The following is a 15,690-nucleotide window of genomic DNA, read 5'->3' on the forward strand; positions in this document are numbered from 1 at the left end:
GGTCTATTGACTCTGATTATGCAGGACATGCAGACAGTAGGAAGTCCACCTCTAGCTATGTCTTCACCTTTGTTGGAGGTGCCGTTTCTTGGATGTCTAGAGGGTGTAAAAATGCAAAACCCTATCTGCTATAGAGATAGAGTATGTTGTAGGCAGTCCCACTGAGGCTTGCAAGGAGGCTCTCTGGTTATAGGCTGCCTGGTCGCAGACCTTCGTATTATTGATGTGGTCTCTACATTGTATTTGGATTCTATGAGTGCTATTCAGTTGGGTTTTCCATGTGAAGACAAAGCACATTGAGGTGCATTACTGCTTTATCAGAGAGGTCGTTGAGGATAAGTCCAATAAGCTTGTCAATATCTCAACTGGCCAAAATCTTGCAGATCTGCTCATTAAAAGTCTCCTAGCGGAACATTTTGCCTTCCTTAAAAAGCTGATGGGTATTGGATGAGATATCGTATTTCCTCATCTTGTTGTACTTTATGGACATTTGTACTTTATTAATTTTTTTCTTTGTTCTCTTCTCACTAGGGGCACATTCATCGTTAAGTGGGGGGTTGTGGGGGATAAAGATACCTGTGCCTAACCGCCCGTATATTCATTACACTAAGAGTACTTGCACACATGTACACTGCAGGTGGTGGTCGCCCATCACTGTCACTTCATTCTTTTATCTTTTAGTGACATTTGAAAAAGGGAAGGCTGGTCACACTTTGTGATTGTTGGAGTTCCCACATCTTGTGTCTCTTGCTCCTTCCACCATAGCTCTTGCTTCCACTCGCATGCTTCCACTCGGAGCTTCCTCACTTCACTTCTCAATAGAGAGGATGTCTCGATGTTGTGGCAAGTTATTGTCAGGCTAGAGTCACATACATTGGACAATAGCTATGGGTGTCATAGAGATACAGAATGGAGTATGCATATGTGTTGGGAAGTAGTGGACCCAGTTGGTTCAGGGCTAGGATATTGTGATTCCAAGGAGAGCAATGTGGGTCTCTATAAGAGTAGAGGATGTGCTGATTAGTTTGTTGGCAATTTACCCCCCCAATGGCCAAGAACAAAGGTGACAATTTTCAAATACCCTCAATCAATCTCTACCATAGGTTGGTCTCATTGAATAGTAGGGGGCGACTCTAATATGGTGGACGCTTTAGAGATAGGATAGATAAATACACAAAAACTACTAGAGAAGAAGAGTAGGTTGCCTAGAAGGAGCTCTTATTTTAAATTAGAGGTTAGGATCCATGGTTCATAGTAGAGTTTGATAGGTCCACAAGCTTGCTCTAGTTCTCTAGGAGAGACAAGTTAGTAGGAGCCAAGACTTTCTCTAGGATCAACTAACTCTATGTGGATGACTGAGCATGCAACATGGGCAGCCTAACAAGCATCATACCTAGTATAACCCTTTCGAATGAATGGATGGTTTAGCTACTTCTTTTTGAGAGAGTTGAAGGACCGCACTCCAATCTTAGGATTCCAGGGCACCTATTCTATGATTTTGATCTTAGAGTGATAACCACATAGATTTGGAGATCTAGATGCTTCTCACTTGGAATAGCAGATAGTGACTTAGATGAGAGTCTATAAGAGATCAATTATTTCTTTAGGGAGGAGGCCATGAGGAGGAAACATGTCCTTCTAGAGAAGGAGAGATCCGCCATAGCATTATTGGTTGCATCAGGGGAGGAGAGACATCTAGGGTGTAGACGGGTAGCTTAGAGGATGCACATTGCTAGAGTAGAGATTGATGCCACAAAGGAAGCCAAATTAGAATATAGGTTTCGTACAAGATTTTCCTTTTGGACTCAGTTTGGTGACAAGATTAGACTTAGTTTGGTGACAAGATTAACAAATACTTTTTCTGCACTACCAAGGCCAAAACTTAGGAGAGTTGATGGATTTGTTGCACAAGGCCCTTTGGGGATGGTACATGTGACTACATCGTATTGCACAACTTTGCTAGGATCCATTGCTAGACCCCATGGCTATAATAGGGACAAATAGACATATGGTAGAGTACCATGAGGTGGTCATAGACATTATTAGTAGATATCCAATGGCCCATTTTGTAGAGGAGGAGCTGAGAAGGCACTTCTAACACTACCTTCGAGCAAGTGTTGAGGAGAACATGGAATGGATAAGTTCTTCTTTTTAAGCTATTAGGATCTTATCAACACAAGCCTCATCTCAACTTTTCACAAGATTATGGCATCAAGGGTTATGATAGAGAGACTTATCGAGGGACTCTACAAGAGAAATTCAGCATTTAGAGATTAGTTAGATAGGCTATCCATTAGCCCTCTTTTTGTTCTCATTTGTAGCAGAGACCATGAGCTCCTTTCTAAGAGACACATCTACATGTGCCAGAGGCATAAGGTTACCCATCTTGATTTTGAAGAGCTTCTTGATGTGGAGTTTGCTAATGACACAACAATTTATCTAGATGGGGATGAGTGTAACTTTCAGGCCTTTATACTGGCCATAAACATATTTTGTAGAGGAGTAGGTGCCTTAATTTGACACAAGTCCTATGGATTTTGCATATGCAAAACTAGGCAATTGGAGTGGCAACCACATGAGGATTTCATATGGATAGTTCCCCATGTTTGAGATTAGAGTTGGGCCACACTCTTGGATAGAGGACATACTAATCATGAGGCAGATTCTCTCTATAGGTCATTGCATTAGTGGGAGACTAGTTTGTATTCCAGGGGCTACCACAGGAGACTTAGAGATAGAGACTATAGGGGTATGTAGGGAGCCAAAGATAGAGACTATAGGGTCTATTGGGAGCCACAGCTATGATTGAGGTTGTGATGAAGGGAGCTTCACCAAATTGGTGTATAGATACATCTACTTCTTAGACTTGGATTGGTCTCTTCTTTAGATAGGTGTTTTTCCAGTGACCATTGTGATTAGCAGAGACATGACATTCAGTTTATGGCTGAGGAGGATGGCCACCTCTAGCAAGAGGACTTTGACTAGACAACATTTACTAGATACTCCAGAAAGAGGATCAAAGTAGTGTGGTATGCTGTGAGAGGAAGTGGTACATCAACCCAAACCTAGCCACTTGCTTGATATAAATGGATGGAGATTTGTGGCTTATCTTTAGAGATTACAATGGGTTCTATAGATGGATGGAGATTTTTGGCTTATCTTTAGAGATTACAATGGGATCTAGAGATTTATTGGATGCTCCTGAAAGAGGATCAAGGAAGTTGTATGTTGTGAGAGGAAGTGGTACATCAACTTAGACCTAGCCACCTACTTGATATAGATGGATGGAGATTTTTGGCTTATCTTTAGAGATTACAATGGGATCTAGGAGAGTGGGTGTGAAGGGATCTATTTCTTGAATAGGCCATGTGATGTGTCCTTCTTTAGGTATACTACTAGGTTAGGGAGGAGGATTCAAATGAGTAGGATTAGAGCAAAACCAACAGCTTCAACTTTGGGAGGAGGCTACGTGACAGTTTTAGGTCTTGGAAGATCTCTCTTGCTATGGCTTGTAGCTCACAGGAGCTTAAGAGTTGGTACTTGGCTTGGATACAACAGGGATATAGTGGCATACACGAGATGCGGTGAGCCAAAGGAGATGCATAGACATTGGCTATGGGGATGTCCTAGAGCCTAGCAGGTTTGGAGGGGAGCTTTTAGAATGTTATTCCATGGCACAATAGAGACCATGGTGGAAACTTGGGGGGCTATAGCCTAGGTCATGGATAGAGACCCAACGTGTGGCTATGAGGATGTTTAAGGTAGCCTTTCTTTTCTCATCATTGGACAGCATTTGAACAGGATTGTGTCACTCTAGATTACTCGTAGATGCAGTGGACCTAGGGACACTGTCACAAATGGGGGGTTGATTGCTAGTATCATAACTTGATACATTTGGACCATGATGTGTGCAGTCATGCTATAGACCTATATCCATAGTAGAGACTCTATCGAGGATTTGGATAGAGATCATTTGCACTCTCTGCGAGAGAAGGGAGAGGATGCAAGGCAGCTCCAAGAGGACGAGGAAGAGAAGAGGAGCCTTTTTGCGGACGTGGGACTCGTGCAATTTTTGGTACACTGCCCCTTAGATGGTTTAATATTACAACCCATTAGATTTGTTGTTTACATAACCATTGTATTTGTGATGTACTTAGCTACTCTTTATAGAGTTTTGTGTACTTTATATTTTGCTTTGGGTTTGTCCTTGGAGGTGTCAATAATAGAATTTTCTCTTGTGAAAATTCTATTTAAAAAAGGTACTTTTGAACTATAACTTCAAGTTATTGTTCCCAAAATGGACGAATGTTTGTGGCATAGATTTTTTTTCCCTGCGACCTACTAATGAACTTTACACACAATATCTTACCTAACTTTTCTCAAGGCTGTCTAGGTTTCACATTTTGGGAATGTTACAAGGTCATGTTTACTATTATTGCTGAGGTTTTTGGGCCTTTGAAGCTCCCTTTTATGATCAAAATAGTCAATGATCTATATTAATTCATGTTTTATGTGGATTCATAATCGTGAAGTATTGTTGTGATAGTGCTAAGTTCAAGTCACTTTCCCCAACAGGAGCTACTCTCATGGACTATGCCAATAAGCTTTTATCATAAAATCTCACCCAAAAGTTTTCCCGGTCTCCAACATTGATTGTAGGGAGATTTCCTACATTGGCTTACAACATCCGAGTCTATCTTGTCTACCTCTATAGAGTACTCACATTCTTTAATGCTTGGGGAAGTAGATGCGTCAAAACTTTCATCCATGTCTTCATTCAAATGTCCTTTAAAAATTCTATTGTCAATGATTTGACATAGTAAAATAATCTGAAGCCTTTGGGAAAAATACAACTTGATACTTTAATGAAGTTTTCATAAAATGGTAACTTCATACATACATGCTGAAGGTTGGAAAGCAAAGCCCGAATATTCCCCTCCTTACTGGCAGCCCAACGCTTTATCTCATGTAGCTGCCAAAAGATTAGAATGAAAATTCCAAAAAATCAAAACATAAGGTTGGAGAAAGCTTCTTCCAAATAACATGCCAAATTCTGTTTTTAGTAGTTACATTGTACATCAGCTCAGTGTTCGTGCAAAACATTTTTGGTAGTAGATACAAAAACCTATAAGTTAAAATCATGGAGGCATTTTCTAATCAAATTACACTAATTGCTAGTCTTATAACTATGATTTTTAAATAAAATTCAAGGTTTTAAACCTTCCTTTTTCACTTTCAAAGGTTTTGTTGAAATGTTTGGCAATTCATTTTACATTAAACCTCCATTCAACATTACATCTACTATACATCGCATGAAGGAAAGTCACAAACAAGAATGCAATCTTTGAAGAATCTCCTCATGATCCTAAGAATTTCTCCACTTAAACACAAAGGGCCAAGGGATACACAATCACTTCCCCAAGATCATCCCTCTCTGAAAGAGATAGAGAGTATGAGGGAACCACCAGAGGAGATGGTGGGGGATGGGGTAGAAGTTTTGGGATGGGGGTTGCACAGATTGCAAAGTGTGGTAATAGAAATTTGCCTCAGAGGGCCCTTCACTCTAGAGAGAGAATGAGCTCTACTAAAGATCCCCATCATTTCTACAAAGGCCTTAAACTTTCCCTCATCCCTATTTAATAGATCCCTATGTCATCTACGAACTCCACATCAAGGAGCTCATTAAATTCTGAAGGCTAATCCCTTTGATACTTGTGGACTTGACTGTCAAGTAGAAGCTTATGGCCTCTACTATAGTAATCAGTGAAAATGGACAAGAGGGCAATGTTGTTTGGGATGTTGCACTCCCAGAAAAAACTTGTTTGAGTAGGGTGAATGATTTATATCAGAGGGAACAATCTAAGTCCGACAATCTAAGTCCGATCACCTTTGCAAAAATCTTATAAGCAGTCCCAAGCACGGAGATGCATCTCCACTACGTGATCTCCAATTTTTTGTGTGCTGCCCTTGGGAATGAGGTGAATCAATCCCTCAAACAATCTCTTTTGCATCTACTCCAAACGCAGTGATCTTCTTGAAAGTTTTGTTAAGACCTACATGAGAGCCCTTTCGCGCTTGCCAGCTAATGTTGACTCTCACCTAGTGCCCCCTGCCACTGCTGTTTGGTTCCGCCCCGTCTCTTGCCCCACCACTATTGCTTAGCCACTGCCATTGCTGAATAGCAGCCCTCAACACCATTGTCCCTTTCCCCCAAATTGTGCCGCTGGCCTAATGCTCGCACCTGCACTCCCATCCTCTCCCTGACTCAGCACCACTCTCTCCCTAACGCATAACTCGGGGATGGAAGTGCCATCACTATCTCTTTCATGACATTGATATCAAATCCCTTGTCTCCCTCCAAGAGAAATAGTTGCAAGTGAGTGATCCAGTAAAGTGGTGCCATGAATGATGCCAACGAGGCCCCCTCTATGATAGACCCTTGATGTACCAAGGCTCCTGTTCCCCAATCTGAAAAATAAAATCCTCCCTTGCTGCCTTCTCTCCTCCTTTGATAATGTTGATATGTCTCCCCCTTATGTGTTAGCTTTATGCATATCATGTGTTTAGGCACTCTTGTGTGCACACTTTACTGTGCATTTCATGGGATTTAGTGGGTGCCATTTTTCGGCTGCTGGGTGGTTGCATTCACACTAGCCAACTTGATTCTCTCTGAATCTGGCTGACCTGGATACTTCTATGTTCCATTGCTATTTATAGGCTCCCATTCCTCCTCCTAGTATCATATTGGCATCACTTGCATCCTTGGAGAGGGGGATTGGAGGCTTTGTGTGGCAGCTTACTTAGTGCTGGCTACCTTCGTGGTATTGTACTTCATTCTTGTGCTTTCTTCAGGGACTTCATTTTTCATTCATGAGTTCTCTTTGAGTTCATGGTTTCTTTCTTTTTCACCATTCATTATGGCATAGTCATACCTTGTGTTTTTTGTTCCCACTTCTATTGTGCAGTCTCACATGGTATAAAAAATCTAGCTTTCTAGATGTTGGTGCTCTTTTGGCTTGCATTTGGCTGATTAAAGGTTATACCAGCTGTGTTTTCTGGTCCTGAGGTAATTAATTGCCGTGTTTTGATTGGCTGGAGCTGCTGTCCATTGTGTTTCATCTTCCCTATCATCGTCTCAAGCTGGGCAGCCTGCTTTTGGTGGCTGCAACAGACTTAAGCACTTGCCCACCCATCTAAGTCAGCTACCAATCCTGGGTTTCTGCTGCCCATGGTGACATCTTGCTGATTGGATTGATGTTTTGGCTTCCTATGCTGACAACTTGCTGTTTTCACTAATGTTTTAGATATTTATTGATATTTTGGTTGAATATGCCATCATTGAATGGAGTTCTCTCAGAAGGGACGGGCAATGGAGACCTTTGGTCAGACGCCGGTGCACTCAGCGACGAGTGCCCCCCAGTCAAGAACCTTGTGCGTCGTCCTCTCTGAGGAGCAGCTCTTAGCCGTCCGACCTAAGGAGTTAGAGCTAAAAGAAACAACGATTTATGGTCAGGTAGTAGGACATTCTCTAGCCAGGGCCTAGCTTCGAGACTGGCTTCACTCCACGCTACGCATCGGCACAGCGCAGATCGTGGAGGCGGTCCTAATGGTCCAAGGGATCTTCATGGTCCGGCTCTGTTCGGTAGATGCAACTCATGAGTTACTTGCTAGTTCACCATATGTGTCCACAAAGGGGGTCATATACATGGTCCCTTGGATTGTCCTTCCCGCGTCTTTCGTAGATGCAGTGACAGTTGCAGGAGTCCCAAAGGTACGGGTGGCTTGAAAGAGGTCAAGAGTATCCCATAGCTCCTAGAGATCGAGGCGGGTGGGCACTCCTTTAGGCAGCAGGTCATTGTGACTGGGCAACTAGGGCAATGCCTACAGTGCCACGACTTTGGGATCAGGCAGCAATAGTTTGCATGCGTTTCAGAGTCAAGGCAGCTCCGCCGACAGGCCCATAGGTGGACGCTGACGGCTTCACATGAGTCCAGAGATGATAGAGAGGGAGACGGCAAGGGGGGGTGCAGCCAGCTACTCAGACCCAACCTCGTTAGTAGGGAGCTGGTGGGTGAGCGATGTCCCCTCGGTAGAGCACGCCACAACCCCTCCTTGCCCGCCCCACCCGGCAGGACCGCAGCCCCCCACATCCACCTCCCACGCCATGGACTACTTCACCTAAGATCCCACAGCCCCCACACCCATCCCCCCCCACATCTCATGCCCCCCCTCACCCCCCCATTGACCCTGGCCCACAGCCCATCCCACCATCCCTCGATTCTCTTCCCCTCCACCACCTTCCCTACCGAGCACCCCCCGATCTGCACCCAGTTCAGGAGACCCCCCCCCCAGACCCACCCCCCCTCCTCCCACAGGAGGTGATGAGCCATACACGCCTACATCCTCCTCGCACCAGCAATCTTCCCCCTCCCATACAGCCACCAGCTCATCTGCCCCTGCCGCCGACAGACTTTTCCGAGACAGGCATAGTTGTTGCCACAGGAGTTTTTCCGCAACGGCCCATGGTCCTACCTGAGAGTTGCGGAGCACGGAGAGTTCCCACTACCTCTAGAGGTGGGGATCTTCGTGGTTCGTAAGTTAAGGAGGGGCAAGGTCCACCTACTAGCACCATCGGATGGACCAAACTACACCTTTTTTCTTTAGTCCTTTCACTTAGGGGAGTGGACGACTACACAGATAGAGGAGTTAAAGAGTCAAGTGGCGGACCACATCTCCCAGTGGATGGGAGAAGAGGGACTAGCACTGTTTGCACAACAGTGACCTGGTTGCATGATGGACATTAATTGGTGGGCCGGTGCCGAGGTCTCACACTTGAGCATTATCTTTCGAGCCCCCCTATAGTGGAGAGCTCCAAGGGATGTGATCGACTAGCCCTTGACACAAGCGGCCTGTTTCTACCAATGTACAGAGTCACTACTCTTAGCATGGCTGATAGATGCATTGATAATACCACGTGGAGCATCTATCACCCCTATGGTCCAGCCAAGGGCCACCATAGGGGACTGGAGTTCGCCGTCTAGACCGGTGGCAAAGCGTACTTGCATGCCTCATAGCTTCTCCTCCTCATCAACAACCTCCACACCAAACAAATGCCTATTCGATAAGTCACAGGTTTTCCCATGAGCTTACACCTTGCATCTTGGAATGTGAATAGTCTCAACTATAGTGGGGCATGTGGTTCCATGAAGTTGATTGTTCGGCAGGAGTTGCAGCTTGCCCTTGCCAGACGGATCAACATCTTACTTCTTCAAGAGCACAAGCTCACCCCCACCCAGGCCCAGCGGGTAGGGAAGGTGCTTCTGGGAAGCTTGCACACTTACTGGGAGCACGCCATAGGTGCCCACGGCAAGAGTGGAGGCGTATGCACCTCTATTGGCCCGAGTCTCACGGCCTGTGTTCAAGACCACGGGACGATAGTGGTAGGGAGGGTTCTATGGATCAGATTGGATATTGGGGACTTGTATATTGAAGTCCTCAATGTCTATGCCCCTATGGAGGTTAGGGCATGTAGCATGTTTTGGGTGGAGCTCACGAATGGACTCCTAGAGGTGGACTCCTGGATCGTTGGAGGAGACTTCAACAACCTAGAGGCTTTGGAGGACTAGCAGGGCAGAGGCAGAAACTACCAGGGCATGGCTAGGGAGGAGCAAGAGGCATGGGAGGTCTTTCTTTTGGTAGTAGGAGCCCACGATGCCTGGAGAGACCCTGCCTTCCATAGGAGGAAGAGGTCATTGGACTTCTCTTGGGGATACAGGCGGCTAGGTGGAGTCCTGTTGAAGCGGTTGGACAGGTTTTATGTGGGAGAGTGGGGAGGCTCTTGTGGAGGTCAGATTGAGCAGTTAGCAGGCACCATGTTGCCCGATCATTGCCCGATTCTCCTGACACTTGATCCCCTAGCATCTACCCTAGACACACGATCTTGTCGGATCCCTGACTCGATCTATAATAGGGAGGAGGTGACGAGATAGATAGAGCAAATTTGGACCAGAGAGTGGGACAAGGGGAACCGGATATCAGAGGAGGTTGCAGAGGTCCTAGCCAAGTCAAGCAGAATCTGCCAAGAGGCAGCCATACAGGCCAGGTAGCAGAGCTGGGAGGAGGAGAGAGCACTATGACGGGACCTTGTAGCCACATAGAGATTATTACAGGAGGCACTAGGGGATCCCACCCTCCACGCACAGGAGGTGCGCGCACAAGTAGCCATTGCTGGCCTTGATGAGGATAGGTGTTCGGAGTTCTCTTTCTGAACCTCAGCAGCCTTTTGGGCACGGAAGGGGGACACAATGTGCAGGGAGTTCTTCCATATACACCAGCCTTGCACCGCAAGAGAGCAGATACGCAGCCTTCGGGATTAGTATGGGAGGACTCATTCTAGCCCAGACGAGGTAATGGAAATTGCTACTGACTATTACACGTGCCTTTTCCAGCAGGAGACAACTTTAGCTAGAGGACAGAGATGTAGATAGTAGGTCTGGGATCACATCCCATCCCTCGTTATAGAGGAGATGGGACGCTCTCTCCTAGCCCCCTTCACAGAGAAGGAACTAGAGGAGGCTTTCCATACACAGGATGGGTAAAAATGCGCAAGGGAGGATGGCCTCTCTAAGGCCTTCTTCACTACCTACTGGGAAGTGGTGAAGGACCCCCTATTGATGGCCTTCCAGGAGATTTTCACTTCAGGATAAATGCCAAGGAGTCTTTCGGCAGGCCTTATCAGTCTTCTCCCCAAAGGGGGAGACTGGTTGGAGCTTTCATAGTGGAGACCGATCACCTTATTGTTAGTGGTCTATAAGGCACTGGAAAAGATGATTGGTAGGTGATTACACCCCATGCTACTAGACATCATCCATGACACACAGACAGGCTTTGTCCAGGATAGGAGTATCGTGGACAAAGGAGTATCCTGGACAATGTATTTAAGGCGACAGAGTAGGCTCAGCACAGTGGGCAGAGACTGGCAGTACTATTCTTGGATTTCAAGAAAGCTTATGACAGGGTGAATTGGAATTTCCTAGAGGGCACCATGATGAGGTTGGGATTCCCCCATGTTTGGATTCGCGGGGTCTCCGCCCTTTACAGATCGGCCACTAGCAGGGTTCTCATAGGCGGAAGGCAAGGGGAGGAGTTTCGGCTGGAGAGATAGGTTTGACAGGGCTGCCCCCTGGCCCCTTACCTATTTCTACTCTTTACAGAGGCGATGTCTCACTTCCTTAGGTCACGTGTGAGCGGATTACGCAACCTCCGACTTCTAGTGAGAGAGGAGACTGAGTTGTTAGACTCAGAGTATGCAGATGACACAATACTCTATATAAAGGACGATGAGTTGATGCTGGAGACAGTAAGGCTGGCTCTTGATGTGTTCTATTCGCAGCAGGAGCAAAAATCAATTGGCGAAAGTCGGTTGGTTTCCTCAGAGACCCAGACTCTAGTACGGAGTGGGGCGTCCACCTGGGATTTAGATGGGTGAGTAGAGGGCAAACCGTCTGGTACCTAGGGTTCCGACATCACTCTTGCCCAACAATTTCTTCCTGTCCTTGATTCTATTCGGCGGAAACTGACCTACTAGGGCACGACTCGCCTCTCACTAGCCGAATGAGCCTTGGTGGTTAACCAGGTCCTCCTAGCTACGGCCTGGTACATCGCCTCGTGTTGGTGCTTCTCCTTATCATGCATAGTGTAGCTTCACTGCCTAGTCCGGAATTTCCTTTGGTCAGGGTTAGATGGTTCTAGGGATTCCAAGGTCAAGGTGACGTGGGCGACCATCATACGCCATCGGTCAGAGGGAGGGCTCGGGATCATAGACCTAGAGTATCAGAGTATGGCCCTCTTGAGCAAGCTAGTTGTTCGCGGCCTCACACCAAGTGGGTAGACCTGGAAGGTCTTATTGCAGAAGGGCCTTCAAGACTATAGACCGAGGCTTGGCGGTGAGTGGAGGCCGTCCCTGAGATGGATCTTCACGTCAGCCTAGATCACCCCCTCCCCCCCCCAGATCACCTTTCCTATGCAGCTTACTCCGCATGTGGCAGGGCCTCTATAGGGCCCTAATCTAGAGCCCCCCAGGCTACAGGAGGAGATAAACCATTAGCCGGTGATCTCGAAACCCCAGGTCAAAGATTGGGAAGGGGCACAGATCGGCGAGCGCCCCCACATCCTATGGGATGGTTGGGAGGCCGGCCCGGCTCGTACCATCAGGACATGGCGGGAGGTGTACAGGATGGCAAACGAGGAGGTGCTGTAGCGAGTATCAGGCTGCCAGAGAGAAGTGGAGTTGAGTTGAAGGGAGATAGACACAACAATATCTCTGGAGTGGCTTGCTCCCTCGATACGAGAGCCGATAGAGCCTGGGGAGGTATGGGCAGCTAGGTTTTCACCAGCAGGCATCCCTCTACAAGTGGCAGGTAGCGTGGGCGGTACCCCGTAGGGGACTTTCTTCCCCGTTCAGGAGGGGGAATGTCTGGTTGACAGAGGGCAGCAAGATGAGGGGATAGCCGCCCTTTCGTGGAGGAGGATTCGGGTGGTGGGCCTTTAGGGGAAGACATGGCGACTAGACTCCTATGTTTTTTGGAAGGAGCTCAGGGAGTGGCGCCTTTGGATATGGGAGGGCAGACCACTTGATGAGCTAGAGTGGGATCCAAGAGAGTGGCTATGGCCGGCCACTGCGGTCGCCAAGAAGCCACCCAAGTTCCTAGAGTACACTGCTAGGATTAGTAGACACGTACTAATGCAGGAGGATATGAATTGGGAGCCGTCACGTAGTAGGCATTGGGTGGAGCATAGCATCACCGAGCCTTTCCAAGGACCTTCTGGCTCCGCCTATGGGATAGCTGGAGGCCAAGGAGGGTGTCGTATTTCTTATGGTTGGTGATACATAGAGGCTTGGTGGTGGGAAGCTGGCTTGCCCAGATGCAGGAGGGTGGTTGTAAGCACTGCACACTGCAGCCTCTGGAAACCCCAAAGCACTGCCTTTGGTCCTTTGAGGAGGCACAACTTGTGTGGAGAGGAGCATGCCGCATCCTTCACCATATAGCACCCAACCTTGGATGTATCTCATGGGGAGCTTTCTATTGGTAGGCAGTCAGCCAGGGCCGTCACCTTCTGTATGAGGTCGGGATGCAGGACATGATATTCTTTATTGAGGCAGGGTCGTGCGCAGTGGTCGGTTTGGAGGCTCTACCCATCTGCCAAGTACTAGAGCCCACAACAAACTCGGAGGTATGGGAGATCATAGGGAGTCTTATTGGACGGCATATCTAGAAGGTGCGGTGTCAGGAGGCTTTCGACAGAGAGAGACTTTCAGTATAGGCGACCTTAGCAGAGCTATGGACCTCCATCATCCACTCCCTCCGCGGCCGATGGAATCACGTGCAAGACGAGTCCAGGGTTCGTCAAGAGCTTCGTTGTCATTTCATGCGCACTTGGGGCAGCCAGGACCTATTTTTCGTGATGCAGGCATGCAGTCCCATTTGGCGATACATCCCGCCCCCCCCCCCCCCCCCCCCCCCCTCCATGGCTTCTTGCCCCCATCACCCTCGGACCGCCTTGAGAGGCTTGTATACATGATGTATTTGTGACTTTGCATCAGCTCCAGCTAGTCTGTTGAGCATGAGCACTCTATTGTAATCAGTTTTTTTGAGTAATATAATCAGCCACATTTTACGGGAAAAAAAAAATGCTGTCACTTGGCTGTGCTTGCTGACAGCTGCTACCTCTAACCTTGTCTCAACCTAGGTGTTATAGTCCAAACCCTATGTTTTGTGCTTAAGAAAGGGTCTTCCATGTTTGATCCTCCATGTACTAACAAAGAGGATAAGCTCCAAGGTCATACCTATCATACTTGGAGTGCTGTCATGAAGGCTTGGTTTGTGCAAAAAAGGATCTGGTATATCATCTTTGGAGTAGCTCCCTGATTTGAAAGATGAATCATTGCTACTTGACAGTTGGGTGAAGATGACTTTGAAGAGAACCACCTCCTTTGGTACCATGATGATGCTTTGGCTATTCGACACTTCTGCGGTGTACCTCCAAAGAAGTCCTAGTTGTAGTTGCCTCATGTGGGATATCTCCAATGTTGTCAACCAAGCTTTGGCTCATGTACAAGGCTCCATCTGCAACGGCGACTGTTACTCCCTATGGTCAGCTCTTCAGATCACTTGATTCAAGCCAGGAGATTCCCTTCAAGACTTTCTTCTTCGAGTGACACATATACAAGATCAACTTTGTACCATGAGAGTTGTCCTTCTTGAAGCACACTTAGTGGAAATTGTCCTCCACATGATCCCTCTCAAGTTTGATTGTTTGTGAATGACTTGAGGGCTCAAACCTCATCCACTCCAGACAGTTTTCAGCATTGAGGTCACTAACTGAGAGCACTTAGGTTGGAGAGAGAGGTGGCAAGAAGTGCTACTTCTGTAGCAAGAGGGGGCATCTCCACAAAGACTGTAAGAAGCTAGTGGCTTTGTGAAAAGAGAGGAGGAAAAGGGCAAGGGTGACTCGTATTCTTCATCCTCATCTGACTCTAACTCGGATTCTTGTCAGCCAGTTAACACTGCTGTGACCACAAAGTCCATCTTCTATTCCTAGTGATGTTGTCACTCCTCATGAGTTTCTGGGGGAGAGAGGGATTGTGAAAGGGTGGTGGTAGTGGGGTATCCCAACCTCACTTATATCTTTCATTTTGGTAGTTCCCTGAAGGTGGCCTTTTATATGCATCAAGTTATTTGGTGGTTTTGAAACCTTGAAACTAGTGTACCTTCAGCTCCATAATGACAGATACATGAGGGAACTGTCTCTATTCCTAATTGGTCCCACATGGGGGTGTTAGCAATCGTGTGTCATGTATGGTTGCCTGTGAGCCTTGACTTCAGTTAGACAAGGACATTTTGAGCTCTAAAATTGTACTTTTCCATCATTTTATCTGCCTAGACACTTCAAGTGGAGGTCTCACACCTGCCTAGACACTGCAAGTGGAGGTCTCACACATTTTGAGCTCTAAATAACATTGTACTTTCCATCATTTTATCTGCCTAGACACTTCAAATGGAGGTCTCAGATCTGCATTTTATTTCTGCTAGGGTGGACACACTAAAAGTGATGCCAGGAGGCATAGTCATGGTTTCCAGGAGGCATAGTTACGGTGGATTCCGTGAGATTTTACGGTGGATTCCATAAAATCTCACGGAATCCACCGTGACTATGCCTCCTGGCATCAAAAAGTGGGCGGCGGGCTGGCCCTGGCCCTTGGCCAGCTAGTCAGATAGTTTTGGCAACGATTGGCTATTTATAGCCAGCCCCTCTAGGCTTCACCATATCCATTGTTGATTCAGCCAGCCCTGGTCATTCTTTTGTCTCCTTTGCCTCCCTTTGGTGCTCACATTGATGATTTGAGCTATGCCTTGGGGCTAATTATTACAGCCTTGTATCATTCAGTCTTTTGGCAGTATTGTTTCTTCATTTTACTACATTTCTTTCAGTCTTATTCTTTATTCACTCCACTTTCACTTTCCATTTCATTGCGAACTCTGACATGGTATCATTCACTTTGGTGGGAGCCGGAGTTGATCGAAGAGAAGCATCTATTCTGGTCAAGATTGCTGGGTGACATCATTCAGGTGCTTGAGCAGAGCAGTTGTGTTTCAAAGCATGGCAGCCAATTTTCCAGCTGTTTGATTA

The 15,690-nt window shown here is 46.9% G+C and overlaps 1 protein-coding gene across 1 annotated transcript in view; it reads right to left on the reverse strand.

Annotated features, from left to right (window-relative positions):
* The window catches only part of LOC148014345 (uncharacterized), a 54,651-nt gene that overhangs the window by 9,313 nt on the left and 29,648 nt on the right, over positions 1-15,690 (reverse strand). The window contains exon 4 of the mRNA XM_087667302.1: positions 4,901-4,972. Coding sequence (XP_087523428.1) covers positions 4,901-4,972 — 72 coding nt within the window. The remainder of the gene's footprint in view (positions 1-4,900; positions 4,973-15,690) is intronic.

This window comes from Lygodium microphyllum, chromosome 25, assembly GCF_053477565.2.
Source record: "Lygodium microphyllum isolate KBCC chromosome 25, Lygodium_microphyllum_v1.1.10, whole genome shotgun sequence".
Lineage (NCBI taxonomy): Eukaryota > Viridiplantae > Streptophyta > Polypodiopsida > Schizaeales > Lygodiaceae > Lygodium > Lygodium microphyllum.